Source organism: Nesoenas mayeri (genome assembly GCF_963082525.1).
Source record: "Nesoenas mayeri genome assembly, chromosome: 31".
Classification (NCBI taxonomy): domain Eukaryota; kingdom Metazoa; phylum Chordata; class Aves; order Columbiformes; family Columbidae; genus Nesoenas; species Nesoenas mayeri.
In genome coordinates, this window is record NC_137567.1 from 987,069 (window position 1) to 1,001,717 (window position 14,649).

At 56.8% G+C, this 14,649-nt stretch overlaps 1 protein-coding gene across 1 annotated transcript in view; it reads right to left on the reverse strand.

The window, feature by feature from the left end:
* Positions 1-1,706: 1,706 nt before the first annotated feature.
* SMARCA4 (SWI/SNF related BAF chromatin remodeling complex subunit ATPase 4) overlaps positions 1,707-14,649 on the reverse strand; it is a 33,469-nt gene continuing 20,526 nt past the window's right edge. Inside the window, 14 exon segments of the mRNA XM_080361405.1 lie at positions 1,707-2,003; positions 2,640-2,779; positions 3,648-3,780; positions 3,861-3,962; positions 4,090-4,198; positions 5,566-5,711; positions 5,713-5,820; positions 7,405-7,623; positions 9,072-9,149; positions 10,103-10,330; positions 11,088-11,251; positions 12,380-12,546; positions 12,700-12,746; positions 13,874-13,960. Of these exon segments, the coding sequence (XP_080217531.1) occupies positions 1,971-2,003; positions 2,640-2,779; positions 3,648-3,780; positions 3,861-3,962; positions 4,090-4,198; positions 5,566-5,711; positions 5,713-5,820; positions 7,405-7,623; positions 9,072-9,149; positions 10,103-10,330; positions 11,088-11,251; positions 12,380-12,546; positions 12,700-12,746; positions 13,874-13,960 (1,761 nt within the window). The 3' untranslated portion in view covers positions 1,707-1,970.

Genomic DNA, 14,649 nt, shown 5'->3' on the forward strand with positions numbered 1-14,649 from the left:
GGGACTGGGATATGGGGACACAGACATTGTGGGGACATGGGGACAGGGCTATGGGGACATTGTGGGGACATGGGGACCCTGGGGACAGGGGCCATGACGTGTGGGGACACGGGGACATTGTGGGGATGGGGAGACATGGGGACAGGGACCAGGGGGACATTGTGGGGACATGGGGACATGGGGACACGGGGGGACCTCTCAGGGTGACGGGGGTGACAGTGCCACCCAGGAGGGTCTCGGGGTGACGGGGACACTCACGACAGGTCTCGGGGGTCTCATCCTCCCCCTCCGGACACTCGGGGCGCCCGTCGCAGACCCAGGAGTTGGGGACACACGACCCGTCCCCACAGACGAACTGACCGGGGGGGCAGGGGACACCTGGGACAGGGACCCCAAAAACGGACTGAGCCCCAAAACTGAGCCTGAGCCCCCAAAACAACCGCCCCCCATCCCCCCTCCCCCAGACGCAAAACCCCCAACGTTTGGGGTTCGGCCCCGGGGGTCACTCAGTCCAAGGATCGGGCCCCTCCGTCCCAGGATCGGGCCCCCTCCGCCCAGGATCGGGCCCCCCGCGGGTGTGGCGGGACCGCGCCCTCCCTGGCGCGCCGCGTTCCCATTGGTTCCCACAGCGCGTCCCCGCCCGGTGGTCAGTCCGCTCGTTCGCCAATCAGAATCGCGTCCGCCGCGGGGGCGGAGCGCGGAGAGCGCGGCGATTGGTCCCTTCTCAGAGACCAGAGGGCGCGGTCTCGCCGGAGCGCGGCGGTGATTGGCCCGTTTGGGCGCGCGGGGGCGGGGCCGCGCCGCAGCGTGGCTGCGATGGCGGCGGCGGGACCGGAGCGTGCGGGGGAAGGACCGGGAGGCGCCGCCGCCCGGAGCCCCGGGGAGCGGAGCCGAAGGGCCGCGCCGCCGCGGGACGGGAGGGAGCGGGATGGGGGGGCAGCTCCCGGTCTGGGGCACCGGCCGCCGCTTTAGGGCGCGGCAGGACCCGGGTTTGGGGGGAAACGCCGCTCCGGGGGGGGGTCCAGGCGCCGGTTTGGGCAGCGGACCCGGGTTGGGGGGGCAGGTGCGCTCCGGTTCCCCCCCGCTCCCCCTCACCTGCTCCCGGTGCCGCCGTGGCTCCCGCCAGCAGCAGCAGCAGCGCCGCGGCCGCTCCCGGCTCCATCGCGCTCCGCTCGGCGGCTCCGGCCCCTCCGGCCCGGACGCGGTTCCCGGGGCGGCCGCATTTGAACGGCCGGGGGCGTGGTTTGGGAGGGGGGCGTGGCCTTGCGGGGCGTAACCAATCGCGGGCAGGAGTTTAGCGATGGGCGTGGTTTTATGAGGGAGCGCGGCATATCGGGGCGTGGCTTAGTGTAGCCAATCGCGGGCGTGAGCTGCGGAGGGGCGTGGCTTATGGAGGGCGTGGGCGCCGCGCACCTGAACAAACGAGGGGCGCGAGTTTAATGGATGGGCGTGGCTTAGCATGGGCGTGCCCAATAGCGGCGAGGGGGCGTGGCTTCCCATGGGCGTGGCTTAGGTGGAGTGATCCTCGGGGCGGCGCGTTTCGCGGGTTTTTAACCCATTCGGCGCTGAATTGGCGCCGTTTTTCCCCGGGATTTGCGCCCCCCTCCCCCAAAAAAACTGGTGACCCCCCCTCCCCCAAACCCCCCCGCCCCCCTGCGCACAGAGACCCCCCCGCTCTGGTGGGTTTAATTTATTGATCGGTTGGAAATCCAGTGACATCGACAGCGGCACCGGCACCGCGGGGGGGGGTCCGGGGGGGCGACCGGAGGAACCGGGAGGAAGAAGCGGCACCGGAAGCGGAGGCGGCGGGAGGAAGGAGCCGGAGCCGGAGCTGGAGCCGCGGCCGCGCCGGGTCCCGGTGTATAAATAGCAGGAGGTGGAGCCGGGGGGCACCGGGACCCCGGGGGGGGGTCACCGGGACCCCAGGGGGGGTCACCGGGACCCCGGGGGGCACGCGGGGTCACGCGGGGTCAATCGTCCTCGGTGCCGCTGCCGGAGCGATCCTGGGGGGAGGGGCGGAGATGGGGGTTGGGGGGTGGGACTTGGGGGGCAGGGGGTGGTTTGGGGGGTTGTGGGGCAGGAGGTGGATGGGGGGCAGGGGGAGGGCGGGAGGTGCTCATGGGGCAGGAGGAGGGAAGCTGGAAGGGCTGGGGCAGGATATGGGGCAGTTAGGGGGTGGCTGTGGGGCGGGATGGGGGGCAGTTGTGGGATGGATCTGGGACAGTTGTGGGGCAGTTATGGGGGGGGGTTGTGGGGAAGGATGTGGGACAGTTATGGCGCAGGATGGGGGGCAGTTGTGGGGCAGGATGTGGGACAGTTATGGCGCAGGATGGGGGGCAGTTATGGGGCAGGATGGGGGGCAGGATGTGGGGCAGTTATGGCACAGGATGGGGGGCAGGATGTGGGACAGTTATGGCGCAGGCTGTAGGGCAGTTATGGGTCAGTTATGGGGCAGGACGGGGGGCAGTTGTGGGTCAGTGTGGGTCAGTTATGGGTCAATTTTGGGGCAGTTATAGGGCAGCGTGGGTCAGTTATGGGCCAGTTTTGGGGCAGTTATAGGGCAGCGTGGGTCAGTTATGGGCCAGTTTTGGGGCAGGTGGGTCAGTTGTGGGGCAGTGAGCTGTGGGGCAGCCCCTCACCTCGTCCTGCTCGTCGTCGCTGTCGTCGTCGCTCACCACGGGTTTGGCGCGGGAGCCGCGGCCCGGGCGCCGCCGGCCCTTGAGCCGCTCGGGCGCCTTGTCCTTGCGGCCCAGCTTGATCTTCACCTTGACCGAGCGCGCTGGGGGCACGGGGTCAAAGGTCACGAGGTCACCGGGGTCACGAGGTCACGGCTGTTCCCCCCTCCTGTGCTGCCCCACCCCCCAAGTCCTGCCCCACAACCACCCCCCAAATCCTGCCCCACAACTGCCTCCTGCCCCCCAAAGTGACCCCCAAATCCTGCCCCATGGGAACCCCACAGTTGCCCCCTACCCCCCAAATCCTGCCCCACAACTGCCCCCAAATCCTGCCCCCAAAGTCCAAGTCCCCCCCCCACAACCATCTCTTGCTCCCCAAGTCCTGCCCCACAACTGCCTCCTGCTCCCCAAGTGACCCCCAAATCCTGCCCCATGGGAGCCCCACAATTGCCCCCACCCCCCAAATCCTGCCCCACAACTGCCTCCTGCCTCCCAAGTGACCCCCAATTCCCGCCCCATGGGAACCCCACACTTGCCCCCTACCCCCCAACTCCTGCCCCACAACTGCCCCCCAAATCCTGCCCCCAAAGTCCAAGTTCCCCCCCCACAACCATCCCTTGCTCCCCGAGTCCTGCCCCACAACTGCCTCCTGCCCCCCGAATCCTGCCCCATGGGAACCCCATAGTTGCCCCCAGCCCCCAAATCCTGCCCCACAACTGCCCCCCAAGTCCTACCCCAAAGCTGCTCCTGCCCCCCAAATCCTGCCCCACAACTGCCTCCTGCCCCCCAAGTGACCCCCAAATCCTGCCCCATGGGAACCCCACAGTTGCCCCCACTCCCCAAATCCTGCCCCACAACAGCCCCCCAAGCCCTACCCCAAAGCTGCTCCTTCCCCCAAAGTCCAAGTCCCCCACGCCCGCCCCCCAAATCCTTTCCCCGCATCGCGCCCCCCAAGTCGCGCCCCACACCGACCCTCGGCCTCGGAGCCGTCCTCCTCGGGCTCCTCCTCCTCCTCGCTCTCCTCCCCCTCGCTCTCCTCCTCCTTCTCCATCTTCTGCCGCACGCTGGTGAACACCGACTGCAGCACGATGGAGTCCTCGTAGATCTGGGGGGACGGGGGTGACACCGGGGGACACGGGGGGACATTGGGGACACCGGGGGACACTCGGGGACGCGGTGACGCACCAGCGAGCCCTCCAGGTTGAAGGTCTGGGCGTTCTGGCACAGCAGCATCACGTCCTTCTCCAGGTCGTTGAGGCTGCGGTACTTGTGGTTGCGGATGCGCTCCTGGGTGACAACGCAATGAAGTGACACCGGAGTGACACCGGAGTGACACTGGAGTGACACCGGAGTGACACCGGAGTGACACCGGAGTGAGGTGACACGGCGGGGATGTTGTTTTGGGGGGATTTACCTTGATTTTCTTGAAGTCGACGGGTTTGCGGATGAGCTCGTAGTACTCGGGCAGCTCCTTGCGCGAGGGCAGCTGGATGAAAACCTCGCTGAGCTGGCGGCCGCTGCTGCTGCAGGGACAACGGGGACGGTGGCACCGGGGACACCGGCCCCACGCGGCCCCACGTGGCCCCACACACCCCCCGGTGGCCCCACGGGGGCGTTTTGGGGGTTAAACACCCGTTTTGCCCCGGGAAAAGCAGCAAAATGCACAGTGGGAACGGCACGGGGATCGGGCCCAAGTGCAGCGCGTGAGGGACCCTCAACCGCCTCGTTAAGTGGTTCCTCGTTAATTAATTAGCGCTCGGTCCCTTGAGATTGGCCACAAGTGTGGTGACATGAGGGACCCTCAACCACCTCGTTAAGTGATTGCTCGTTAATTAATTAGCGCTCGGTCCCTTGAGATTGGCCACAAGTGCAGTGACACGAGGGACCCTTGACCACCTCGTTAAGTGGTTCCTCGTTAATTAATTAGCGCTCATTATGAAACACGCGCTCGGTGCCTTGAAATTGGCCTCAAGTGTAGTGACATGAGGGACCCTTGACCACCTCGTTAAGTGATTCCTCGTTAATTAATTAGTGCTCATTATAACACACATGCTCGGTGCCTTGAGATTGACCCCAAGTGTAGTGATACAAGGGACCCTTGACCGCCTCGTTAAGTGATTCCTCGTTAATTAATTAGCACTCCGTCCCTTGAGATTGGCCACAAGTGCGGTGACACGAGGGACCCTCGACCGCCTCGTTAAGTGATTCCTTGTTAATTAATTAGCGCTCATTATAACACACCTGCTCGGTGCCTTGAGATTGGCCCCAAGTGCGGTGCATGAGGGACCCTCGACCGCCTCGTTAAGTCATTAATTAATCATCTGGAACCCCTCCCAGTGTCCCATTGTCCCATTGTCCCCATTGTCCCCACCATCCTTGGACTTGATGACTTCAGATTGTCCCCAAGTGACACATGGGACCCACCAATGGCCACCACAACCTCGGTTGGTGACCCAACCAATTATTCCCCATTGATTAACCATGTGGAACCCACTCCATGCCCCATTGTCCCCGTGCCCCATTGTCCCTTTGTCCCCATTGTCCTCACTTGTCCTTAGACTTGATGACTTCAGGTTGTCCCCAAGTGACACACGGGACCCACCAATGGCCACCACAACCTCGGTTGGTGACCCAACCAATTATTCCCCATTAATTAACCATCTGGAATCGCCCCCCCGTGTCCCATTGTCCCTTTGTCCCCATTGTCCCTTTGTCCCTCTGTCCCCACCATCCTTAGACTTGATGACTTCAGATTGTCCCCAAGTGACACACGGGACTCACCAATGGCCACCACAACCTCAGTTGGTGACCCAACCAATTATTCCCCATTAATTAACCATCAGGAACCGTCCCCCCATGTCCCATTGTCCCCATGTCCCTCTGTCCCCACCTGTCCTTGTACTTGATGACGGCGTCCACGATCTTCCTCATGCGGCGGGTGAGGGGGGGCGGGTTTGGCGCCAGCTTTTCGGCGGGGGGGCGCCCCCGTTTCTTCTGCCTCTTGGGGTCGTCGTCGCGGTCGCGGGGCCGGGGGGGGCGCGGGGGGCGCCGAGGGGCCCCCGTCCCCGTCGCGCTTGCGCTTGCGCGAGGACTTCTTCTGGCGCACCTCCTCCTCGATCTCCTCCAGCGTCCCCTCCTCGATGGCCTGCGGGCGTTAATTACCGCTAATTAGCCGCAAACGAGGGCGCGGGCACCACCAGCTTGGGGGGGGGATTCATTGGGGTTGTGTCCCCACATGTCACAGGGACATGATTTGGGGGCAGTTCATGCGGTGGAGGGTCCATGGGGACAGTTTTGGGGTGACCACAAGCATCCCTCGTTAACGGGTAATTAGGAGGGGGACAAACAAGGTGTTAACCATCATTAATTAAGCGGTTTCCTTGGGGTTGTGTCCCCAAATGTCACCAGGGACATGGACATGATTTGGGGGCAGTTCATGCAGTGGAGGGTCCATGGGGACAGTTTTGGGGTGACCCCAAATGTCCCTCGTTAATGGGTAATTAGGAGGGGGACAAACGAGGTGTTAATCATTATTAATTAAGTGGTTTACTCAGGGTTGTGTCCCCAAATGTCACCAGGGACATGGACACCATTCAGGGTCCACAGGGACAGTTTTGTGTCGTAACCCCCCATTTTGTGCCCTAACCCCCCATTTTGCGCCCTAACCCCCCCATTTTGCGCCCTAACCCCCCCATTTTGTGTCATAACCCCCCATCATTTTGTGTCGCAACCCCCCATTTTGTGTCGCAACCCCCCATTTTGTGTCATAACTCCCCATCATTTTGTGTCCTAGCCCCCCATCATTTTGCTCCATAACCCCTCATCATTTTGCCTCATAACCCCCCATTTTGTGTCCTAACCCCCATTTTGCATCCTAACCCCCATTTTGTGTCCTAAGCCCCCATTTTGTGTCGTAACCCCCCATCATTTTGTGCCCTAACCCCCCATTTTGTGGCAAAAATCCCCCCATTTTGTGTCCTAACCCCCCATCTTGTGCCCTAACCCCCATTTTGTGCCCTAACCCCCCATCATTTTGCGCCCTTAACCCCCATTTTGCGCCCTTAACCCCCATTTTGTGTCGCAACCCCCCATTTTGTGTCATAACCCCCCATCATTTTGTGCCCTAACCCCCCATCGTTTTGCGCCATAACCCCCCATTTTGTGCCCTAACCCCCATTTTGTGTCCTAACCCCCCATTTTGTTCCCTAACCCCCCATTTTGTGCCCTAACCCCCCCATTTTGCGCCCTAACCCCCCATCATTTTGTGCCCTAACCCCCCCATTTTATGTCGTAACCCCCCATTTTGTGCCCTAACCCCCATTTTGCACCTTAACCCCCCATCATTTTGTGTCCTAACCCCCCATTTTCTGTCTTAACCCCTCATTTTCTGTCTTAACCCCCCATTTTCTGTCCTAACCCCCATTTTGTGCCCTAATCCCCCATTTTGCGCCCTAACCCCTCTTTTTCTGTGCTAACCCCCTATTTCGTGTCCTAACCCCCCATTTTGTGTCGTAAGCCCCCATCATTTTGTGTCATAATCCTCCATCATTTTGCGCCCTAACCCCCCATTTTGTGCCCTAACCCCCCATCATTTTGCGCCCTAACCCCCCATTTTGCGCCCTAACCCCCCATCATTTTGCGCCCTAACCCCCCATCATTTTACACCCTAACCCCCCATTTTGTGGCAGAAACCCCCCATTTTGCACCCTACCCCCCCGCTCCCCGCTACCTTGAGCCACTGCTTCTCGGTGAGCGAGTCGCTGTAATCCACCTCCTTGCGGTGGCGGGAGCCGCGGCCGAACATCTTCTCCTCCTCCTCCTCGCAGGTGAGCCGCTCCACCTCGGCGTCGTCCTTGATGATCCAGGCGGGCAGCTCGTCCTCCTCCATCAGCCGCGGCTTGCGCTTGGGGTTCCGCGCCTCCTCGCGCCGCCGGTCCAGGTCCATGCGCTGCCCAAACGCTCGTTAGCGCGTTCAAATTAATTGGGCTTTAACGTGGGGAGAGCGGAGGATGGCGGGGGGGGGGGTGCCTGAGACGTTCGGAGGGATTTTGGGGGGGTTGCGGAGGAGAAAAAGGGGGTAAAAATGGCGCTCAAATCGCCTCAGGGCTCAAAATGGTGCTAAAATCGCCTCAAAACACAAGATGGCGGCACCGGAATCACCTCAGGGCTCAAAGTGGTGCTAAAATCACCTCAAAGCACAAGATGGTGGCCCCAGAATCACCTCAGAACACAAGATGGCGGCACCAGAATCACCTCAGAACACAAGATGGTGGCACCAGAATCACCTCAGGGCTCAAAATGGTGCTAAAATCACCTCAAAGCACAAGATGGCGGCACCAGAATCACCTCAGGACTCGGAATGGCGATAAAATCGCCTCAAAGCACAAAATGGCGGCACCAGAATCACCTCAGGGCTTAAAATGGTGCTAAAATCACCTCAGGGCTTGAAATGGTGCTAAAATCACCTCAAAGCACAAGATGGCGGCACCAGAATCACCTCAGGGCTTGAAATGGTGCTAAAATCACCTCAAAGCACAAGATGGCGGCACCAGAATCACCTCAGGGCTCAAAGTGGTGCTAAAATCACCTCAAAGCACAAGATGGCGGCACCAGAATCACCTCAGGGCTCAAAGTGGTGCTAAAATCACCTCAAAGCACAAGATGGTGGCACCAGAATCACCTCAGGGCTCAAAATGGTGCTAAAATCACCTCAAAGCACAAGATGGCGGCACCAGAATCACCTCAGGACTCGGAATGGCAATAAAATCACCTCAAAACACGAGATGGCGGCACCAGAATCACCTCAGCGCTCAAAATGGCGCTAAAATCACCACGAAACACGAGATGGCGGCACCGGAATCACCCCAGGGCTCAAAATGGCGATAAAATCGCCTCAGGGCTCAAAATGGTGCTAAAATCACCTCAAAGCACAAAATGGCGGCACCGGAATCACCTCAGGGCTTAAAATGGTGCTAAAATCACCTCAGGGCTCAAAATGGTGCTAAAATCACCTCAAAGCTCAAGATGGAGGCACCAGAATCACCTCAGAATACAAAATGGTGGCCGGAGGGGCAACAAAAATCACCTTGAAACACAAAATGGCGCTAAAATCACCTCAGGGCTTGAAATGGTGATAAAATCACCTCAGAACACAAAATGGCGGCACCGGAATCACTTCAGGGCTCAAAATGGCGCCAGGGGCACAAAAATCACCTCAAAACACAAATCAGTTGCCAAACTGGTGCTTTTTGCGTGGGAAAACGGCTCTTTTGGGCAGGAAAACTGTGGGTTTTTGGGTGGGAAAGCGGCGTTTTTTGGGGGTGTGAAACAGGCGGTTCTGGGTGGGGAAACGGCGCTTTTTTTGGGTGTAAAAAGGTGGTTTTGGGTCCCGCTCACCATGAAGAGGTCGAACTCCTCCTCGTGCCGCGCGATCATCTGGTTCACGGTCTCATCGTCGGGAACCTCGTCCTCCTCCTGCCGATTTTAACAAAAAAGATCATTAAACCACACAAAACGGCACCAAAATCACCTCAAACCGGCGTTATTAATCATTTTGCCTTTGAACCCCCACGTCCCCTCAGCTTTGAGGACACGGAGCAACTATTTCAAGTGTTGACTCCCTCACACCCTCGGCCCTGAGGCTGCGGAGCCAGTTTTTGGCTTTTTAGCCCCAATTATTCGGATTATAGCCCCAATTATTTGGATTTTAGGCCCCACATGCCCTTGACTTCCTCGCCATTTTCTTCCCGACAATTTTTTCTCCCCCTTTTCTTCCAGCCAATTTCCTCCCGCCAATTTCTTCCCCGCCATTTTCTTCCCCGCCATTTTCTTCCCCGCCATTTTCTTCCCCGCCATTTTCTTCCCCGCCATTTTCTTCCCGCCATTTTCTTCCCCGCCATTTTCTTCCCCGCCATTTTCTTCCTGCCAATTTTTCCCCGCCATTTCTCCCCGCCAATTTTTCCCCGCCATTTTCTTCCCGCCATTTTTCGCCACCATTTTCTTCCTGCCAATTATTTCACCGCCATTTTCTTCCCGCCAATTATTTCACCGCCATTTTCTTCCCGCCAATTTTTCCCCCGCCATTTCTTCCCGCCAATTTCTTCCTGCCAAATTTTCCCCACCATTTCTTCCCGCCAATTTTCCCCCGCCATTTTCTTCCCACCCATTTTTTCCCCGCCATTTCTCCCCTGCCATTTTCTTCCGGCCAATTTTTCCCTGCCATTTCTCCCCGCTATTTTCTTCCCTCCAATTTTTTCCCGCCACTTTCTTCCCGCCAATTTTTCCCGCCAATTTCTTCCCGCCAACTTTTCCCCCCAATTTTTTCCACCATTTTCTTCCCACCAATTTTTTCCGCCATTTTCTTCCCACCATTTTCTTCCCGCCATATTTTCCCCGCCGATCGCCGGCGCGAGCGGCGCCGCCCCCACCTCGTCCTGCTCCTCGTGCTCCAGGATGGCCTGCAGGAAGGCGCGGCGCTCGTGGCTGGACGACTTCTGGTCGAACATGCCGGCCTGGATGACCTTCTGGTCCACGTTCAGCTTGTACTTGGCGGCCGCCAGGATCTTCTCCTCCACGCTGTTGACGGTGCAGAGCCGCAGCACGCGGACCTCATTCTGCTGCCCGATGCGGTGAGCGCGGTCCTGCGCCTGCAGGTCCTGCGCGACAACAGCCCCTCGCAGCCACCGCCACAAAAACGGCGTTTGCCAGCGCCGCGCAACGCCAAAAACACCGTTTCAGACCCTAAAACGCTGCGGTGACGGGGAAACGTTGGAACTGCCGGCGGCTCCCGCCAACCGTGTTGGTGCAGGGGGAGTTTGGGGCGGAATTCGAAGGTTTGGGGCGGAAACGCGAAATTTTGTGGCAGAATTTGAAGTTTTGGGGCAGAAACACGAAATTTTGGGGCAGAAACGTGAAATTTTGGGGCGGAATTCGAAGTTTTGGGGCAGAAATGCAAAATTTTGTGGTGGAATCATGAAGTTTTGGGGCAGAATCCCCACATTTTGAGGCAGAATCTTGAAGTTTTGGGGCAGAACCCCCACGTTTTGGGGCAGAATCCCTGATTAGGGTTCCAGTCATTGTTGATAACGATGCCAGTGTGTGTTTTTGTGTGGTTTTGGTTATTTTGGGTTATTTTTCAGCGATATTGGTGCCTGATCGGGGTTCCAGTCACTGTTGATGATGACACCAGTGTGTGTTTTATGTGAGTTTTTGGTTATTTTGGGTTATTTTTCAGCCATTTTGGTACCTGATTAGGGTTCCGGTCACTGTCAAAGACGACGACAGTGATTGTTTGTGCGTGTTTTTGGTTATTTTGGGTTATTTTTCAGCCATTTTGGTACCTGTTGGGGGTTCTGGTTGCTGCCGAAGATGACGCTGGTGCGTGTTTTGGGTCATTTTGGGCGGTTTCCGTACCTGGTGGGGGTTCCAGTCGCTGTCGAAGATGATGACGGTGTCGGCCGACTGCAGGTTGAGGCCCAGCCCGCCGGCGCGGGTGCTCAGCAGGAAGATGAAGTACTCAGAGCCCGGCTCGTTGAACGTCTTCAGCAGCATCCCCCGGTCCTCCGCCTTCGTCGTGCCTGCGCCACGGCAGCGCCGCTGCTACAGCCACGCTACACCCCACAACACCCGCACTACACCCCACAACACCCGCGCTACACCCCACAACGCCCACACTGCACCACCGCTCGTTCCCCCGTTACTCCCATCCCAGGTGACTCCTGCGTCAGGTTAAGCCTCAAGTTACTCCAGCTCCATGTTACTCCTGCCCCATGTTACTCCAGTCTCCAGTTACTCCTCAGTTATTCCAGCCACATGTTACTCTTGTCTCCAGTTACTCCAGCCCCATGTTACTCTTGTCTCCAATTACTCCTCAGTTACTCCAGCCCCATGTTACTCCAGCCCCATGTTACTCCAGCCCCATGTTACTCTTGTCTCCAGTTACTCCTGCCTCATGTTACTCTTGTCTCCAGTTACTCCTCAGTTACTCCAGCCCCATGTTACTCTTGTCTCTAGTTACTCCTCAGTTACTCCAGCCCCATGTTACTCTTGTCTCTAGTTACTCCTCAGTTAATCCAGCCCCATGTTACTCCTACCCCAAGTTACTCTTGTCTCCAGTTATTCCCCAGTTACTCCAGCCCCATGTTACTCTTGTCTCCAGTTGCTCCTGTTCTGAGGTTACTCCCGATTACTCCAGCCCCATGTTACTCCTGTTTCCAGTTACTCCTGCCCTGAGTTACTCCTGCTCCAGGTTAAGCCTCAGTTACTCCAGCCCCATGTTACTCCTGTTTCCAGCTACTCCCACCCTGAGTGTCTCCTCGGTTACTCCAGCCCCATGTTACTCTTGTCTCCAGTTACTCCTGCCCCATGTTAATCCTCAGTCAGTCCAGCCTCATGTTACTCTAGTAACCTGCAGTTGGTTTTAAGGCCACATTTAGGCCTGCGGTTGGTTTTAAGGCCACAGTTGGGCCCACGTCTGCTTTTAAAGCAGCACTTGGACCCGTAGTTGGTTTTAAGGCAGCGTTTGGTGTGTTTAGAACCACAGCTGGTTTTAAGGCCACAATTCGGGCCTATGCTCCGTTTTAAGGCCACCAGTTGGGCCCACGCTCCGTTTTAAGGCCACGAGTTGGGCCCACGCCTGGTTTTAAGGCCACAGTTGGGCCCAGGGTGGGTTTAATCTCTGGCTTAACAGCATCATGGCCACTCACCATCCAGCCTGAGGTACTTGAAGCCACGGTAAGCGAAATAATCCTCCATGATGGTCATGAGCGAAGTCATCTGGCAGAACAGCAGCACCTTGTGGTTGGTGGCGCGGAGCTTGGGCAGGATCCTGTCCAGGAGCTCGAACTTCCCCGACGCCCGGTACAAATCCAGCCTGGAAACGGGGCAAAAAAGAGCCATTTAGGTTAAAACCGTGGCGGTGGGGTCGTTAAGAGGCCGATTCATCAGTTCGGGAGGGGGAAACGCACAAATATGTCCGGAAAATAAAGAGGAGAAGCGAAACGTTGCGCTCAGATATCCAGCTCACCCTTGCACGATGCCGCCCGTGAAGCCCAAGTGCTCCGAGAACGATTCCTGCGAGCGGGAGGAGAAACCGCGTCGGAAATCGCGGCAAAATTCACGTCGCAAACAAGAATTTACGTGGGAAATCGAGGCCGAAATTTCGCGTGGGAAATCGGGGTCGAAATTTCAATGTGGGGAATTGGGGCCAAAATTATTTGACGTGGGAAATCAGGGTCGAAATTATTTGATGTGGGAAATCGAGGCCGAAATTATTTGATGTGAGAAATTGGGGCCGAAATTTCAATGTGGGGAATTGGGGCCAAAATTTCAATGTGGGGAATTGGGGCCAAAATTTCAATGTGGGGAATTGGGGCCGAAATGATTTGATGTGGGAAATTGGGGTCGAAATTATTTGATGTGGGGAATTGGGGCCGAAATTATTTGATGTGGGGAATTGGGGCCGAAATTATTTGATGTGGGGAATTGGGGCCGAAATTTCAATGTGGGGAATTGGGGCCGAAATTATTTGATGTGGGAAATTGGGGCCGAAATTATTTGATGTGGGAAATCGGGGTCGAAATTATTTGACGTGGGATATTGGGGCTGAAATTTCAACGTAGGAAATTGGGGCCAAAATTTCAATGTGGGAAATTGGGGCCGAAATTATTCGACGTGGGAAATTGGGGCCCAAAATTTCACGTGGAAAATTGGGGCCAAAATTTTACGTCGGAAATCGGGGATAAAATTCACGTCAGAAATTGGGGACAAAATTTTACATCAGAAATTGGGGATGAAATTTCAACATCGCAAATTGGGGCCGAAATTTCAACATCGCAAATTGGGGCAAAATTTGTGTCAGAATTTGGGGTCGAAATTTGACGTGGGAAATTGGGGCCGAAATTTTGCGTGGGAAATCTGGGCCAAATTTTACATCAGAAATTGGGGCAAAATTCGCGTCGGAAATCGGCAAAGAATTGATGTCGGAAATAACATCAGAAACCGCCTCCAAAACCCCCAGAATTGCCCCCAAAAGCAGCTCCCGGTGTCTAAACCGCACATTCACTATCGCTTCACCGGGCGCGTTTGAGGCGGTTTTCGGGTGTTTTGGTGGTGAAACGTCGCCACCGCGGCCGCCGGGTTTCCCGCCCTCCCGGAACGGGCTATTTTACCCGATTTTGCCTGTTTTGGGTGGGTTTTACCTCGATGTGCTGGAACATGTAGGGGTGGTTGCAGATCTTGCGCAGCTGCATGATGGTGTTCATCAGGGTCTTGGTGCCGCCCTTCCCCTGGCAAATTAAATCACAATTAAAAACCGTAATTAAAAAGGCGGCGAGTTTGGCGCCAAAGGGGCGAAAAGCTGCGATTTTGGTGCGTAAAAGGTGAAAAGCCGCAATTTTGGTGCCCAAAGAGGTGTTTCCAGCCCCAATCTGACCACAGAATGATGGCAAAAAGTCGCGGTTTTGGCGCCAAAAGAGGCGAAAAGCTGCAATTTTGGTGCAGCTTTTCGTCTCTTTGGGCAATTTTGGTGCCCAAAGAGGTGAAAAGCCGCAATTTTGGTGCCCAAAGAGGCGTTTCCAGCCCCAATCTGACCACAGAATGATGGTGAAAAGCCACAATTTTGGCATCAAAAGAGGCGAAAAGCCACAATTTTGGCACTAAAAGGGGCGAAAAGCTGCAATTTTGATGCCCAAAGAGGTGAAAAGCTGCAATTTTGGCACCCAAAGAGGCAAAAAGCCACAATCTTGTTGCCCAAAGAGGTGAAAAGCCGCAATTTTGGTGCCCAAAAAGGCATTTCCAGCCCCAATCTGACCACAGAATGATGGTGAAAAGCCACAATTTTGGCACCAAAAGAGGTGAAAAGCCACAATTTTGGCACCAGAAGAGGCAAAAAGCCGCGATTTTGGCACCAAAAGGGGCAAAAAGCCGCAATCTTGGTGCCCAAAGAGATGAAAAGCTGCAATTTTGGTGCCCAAAG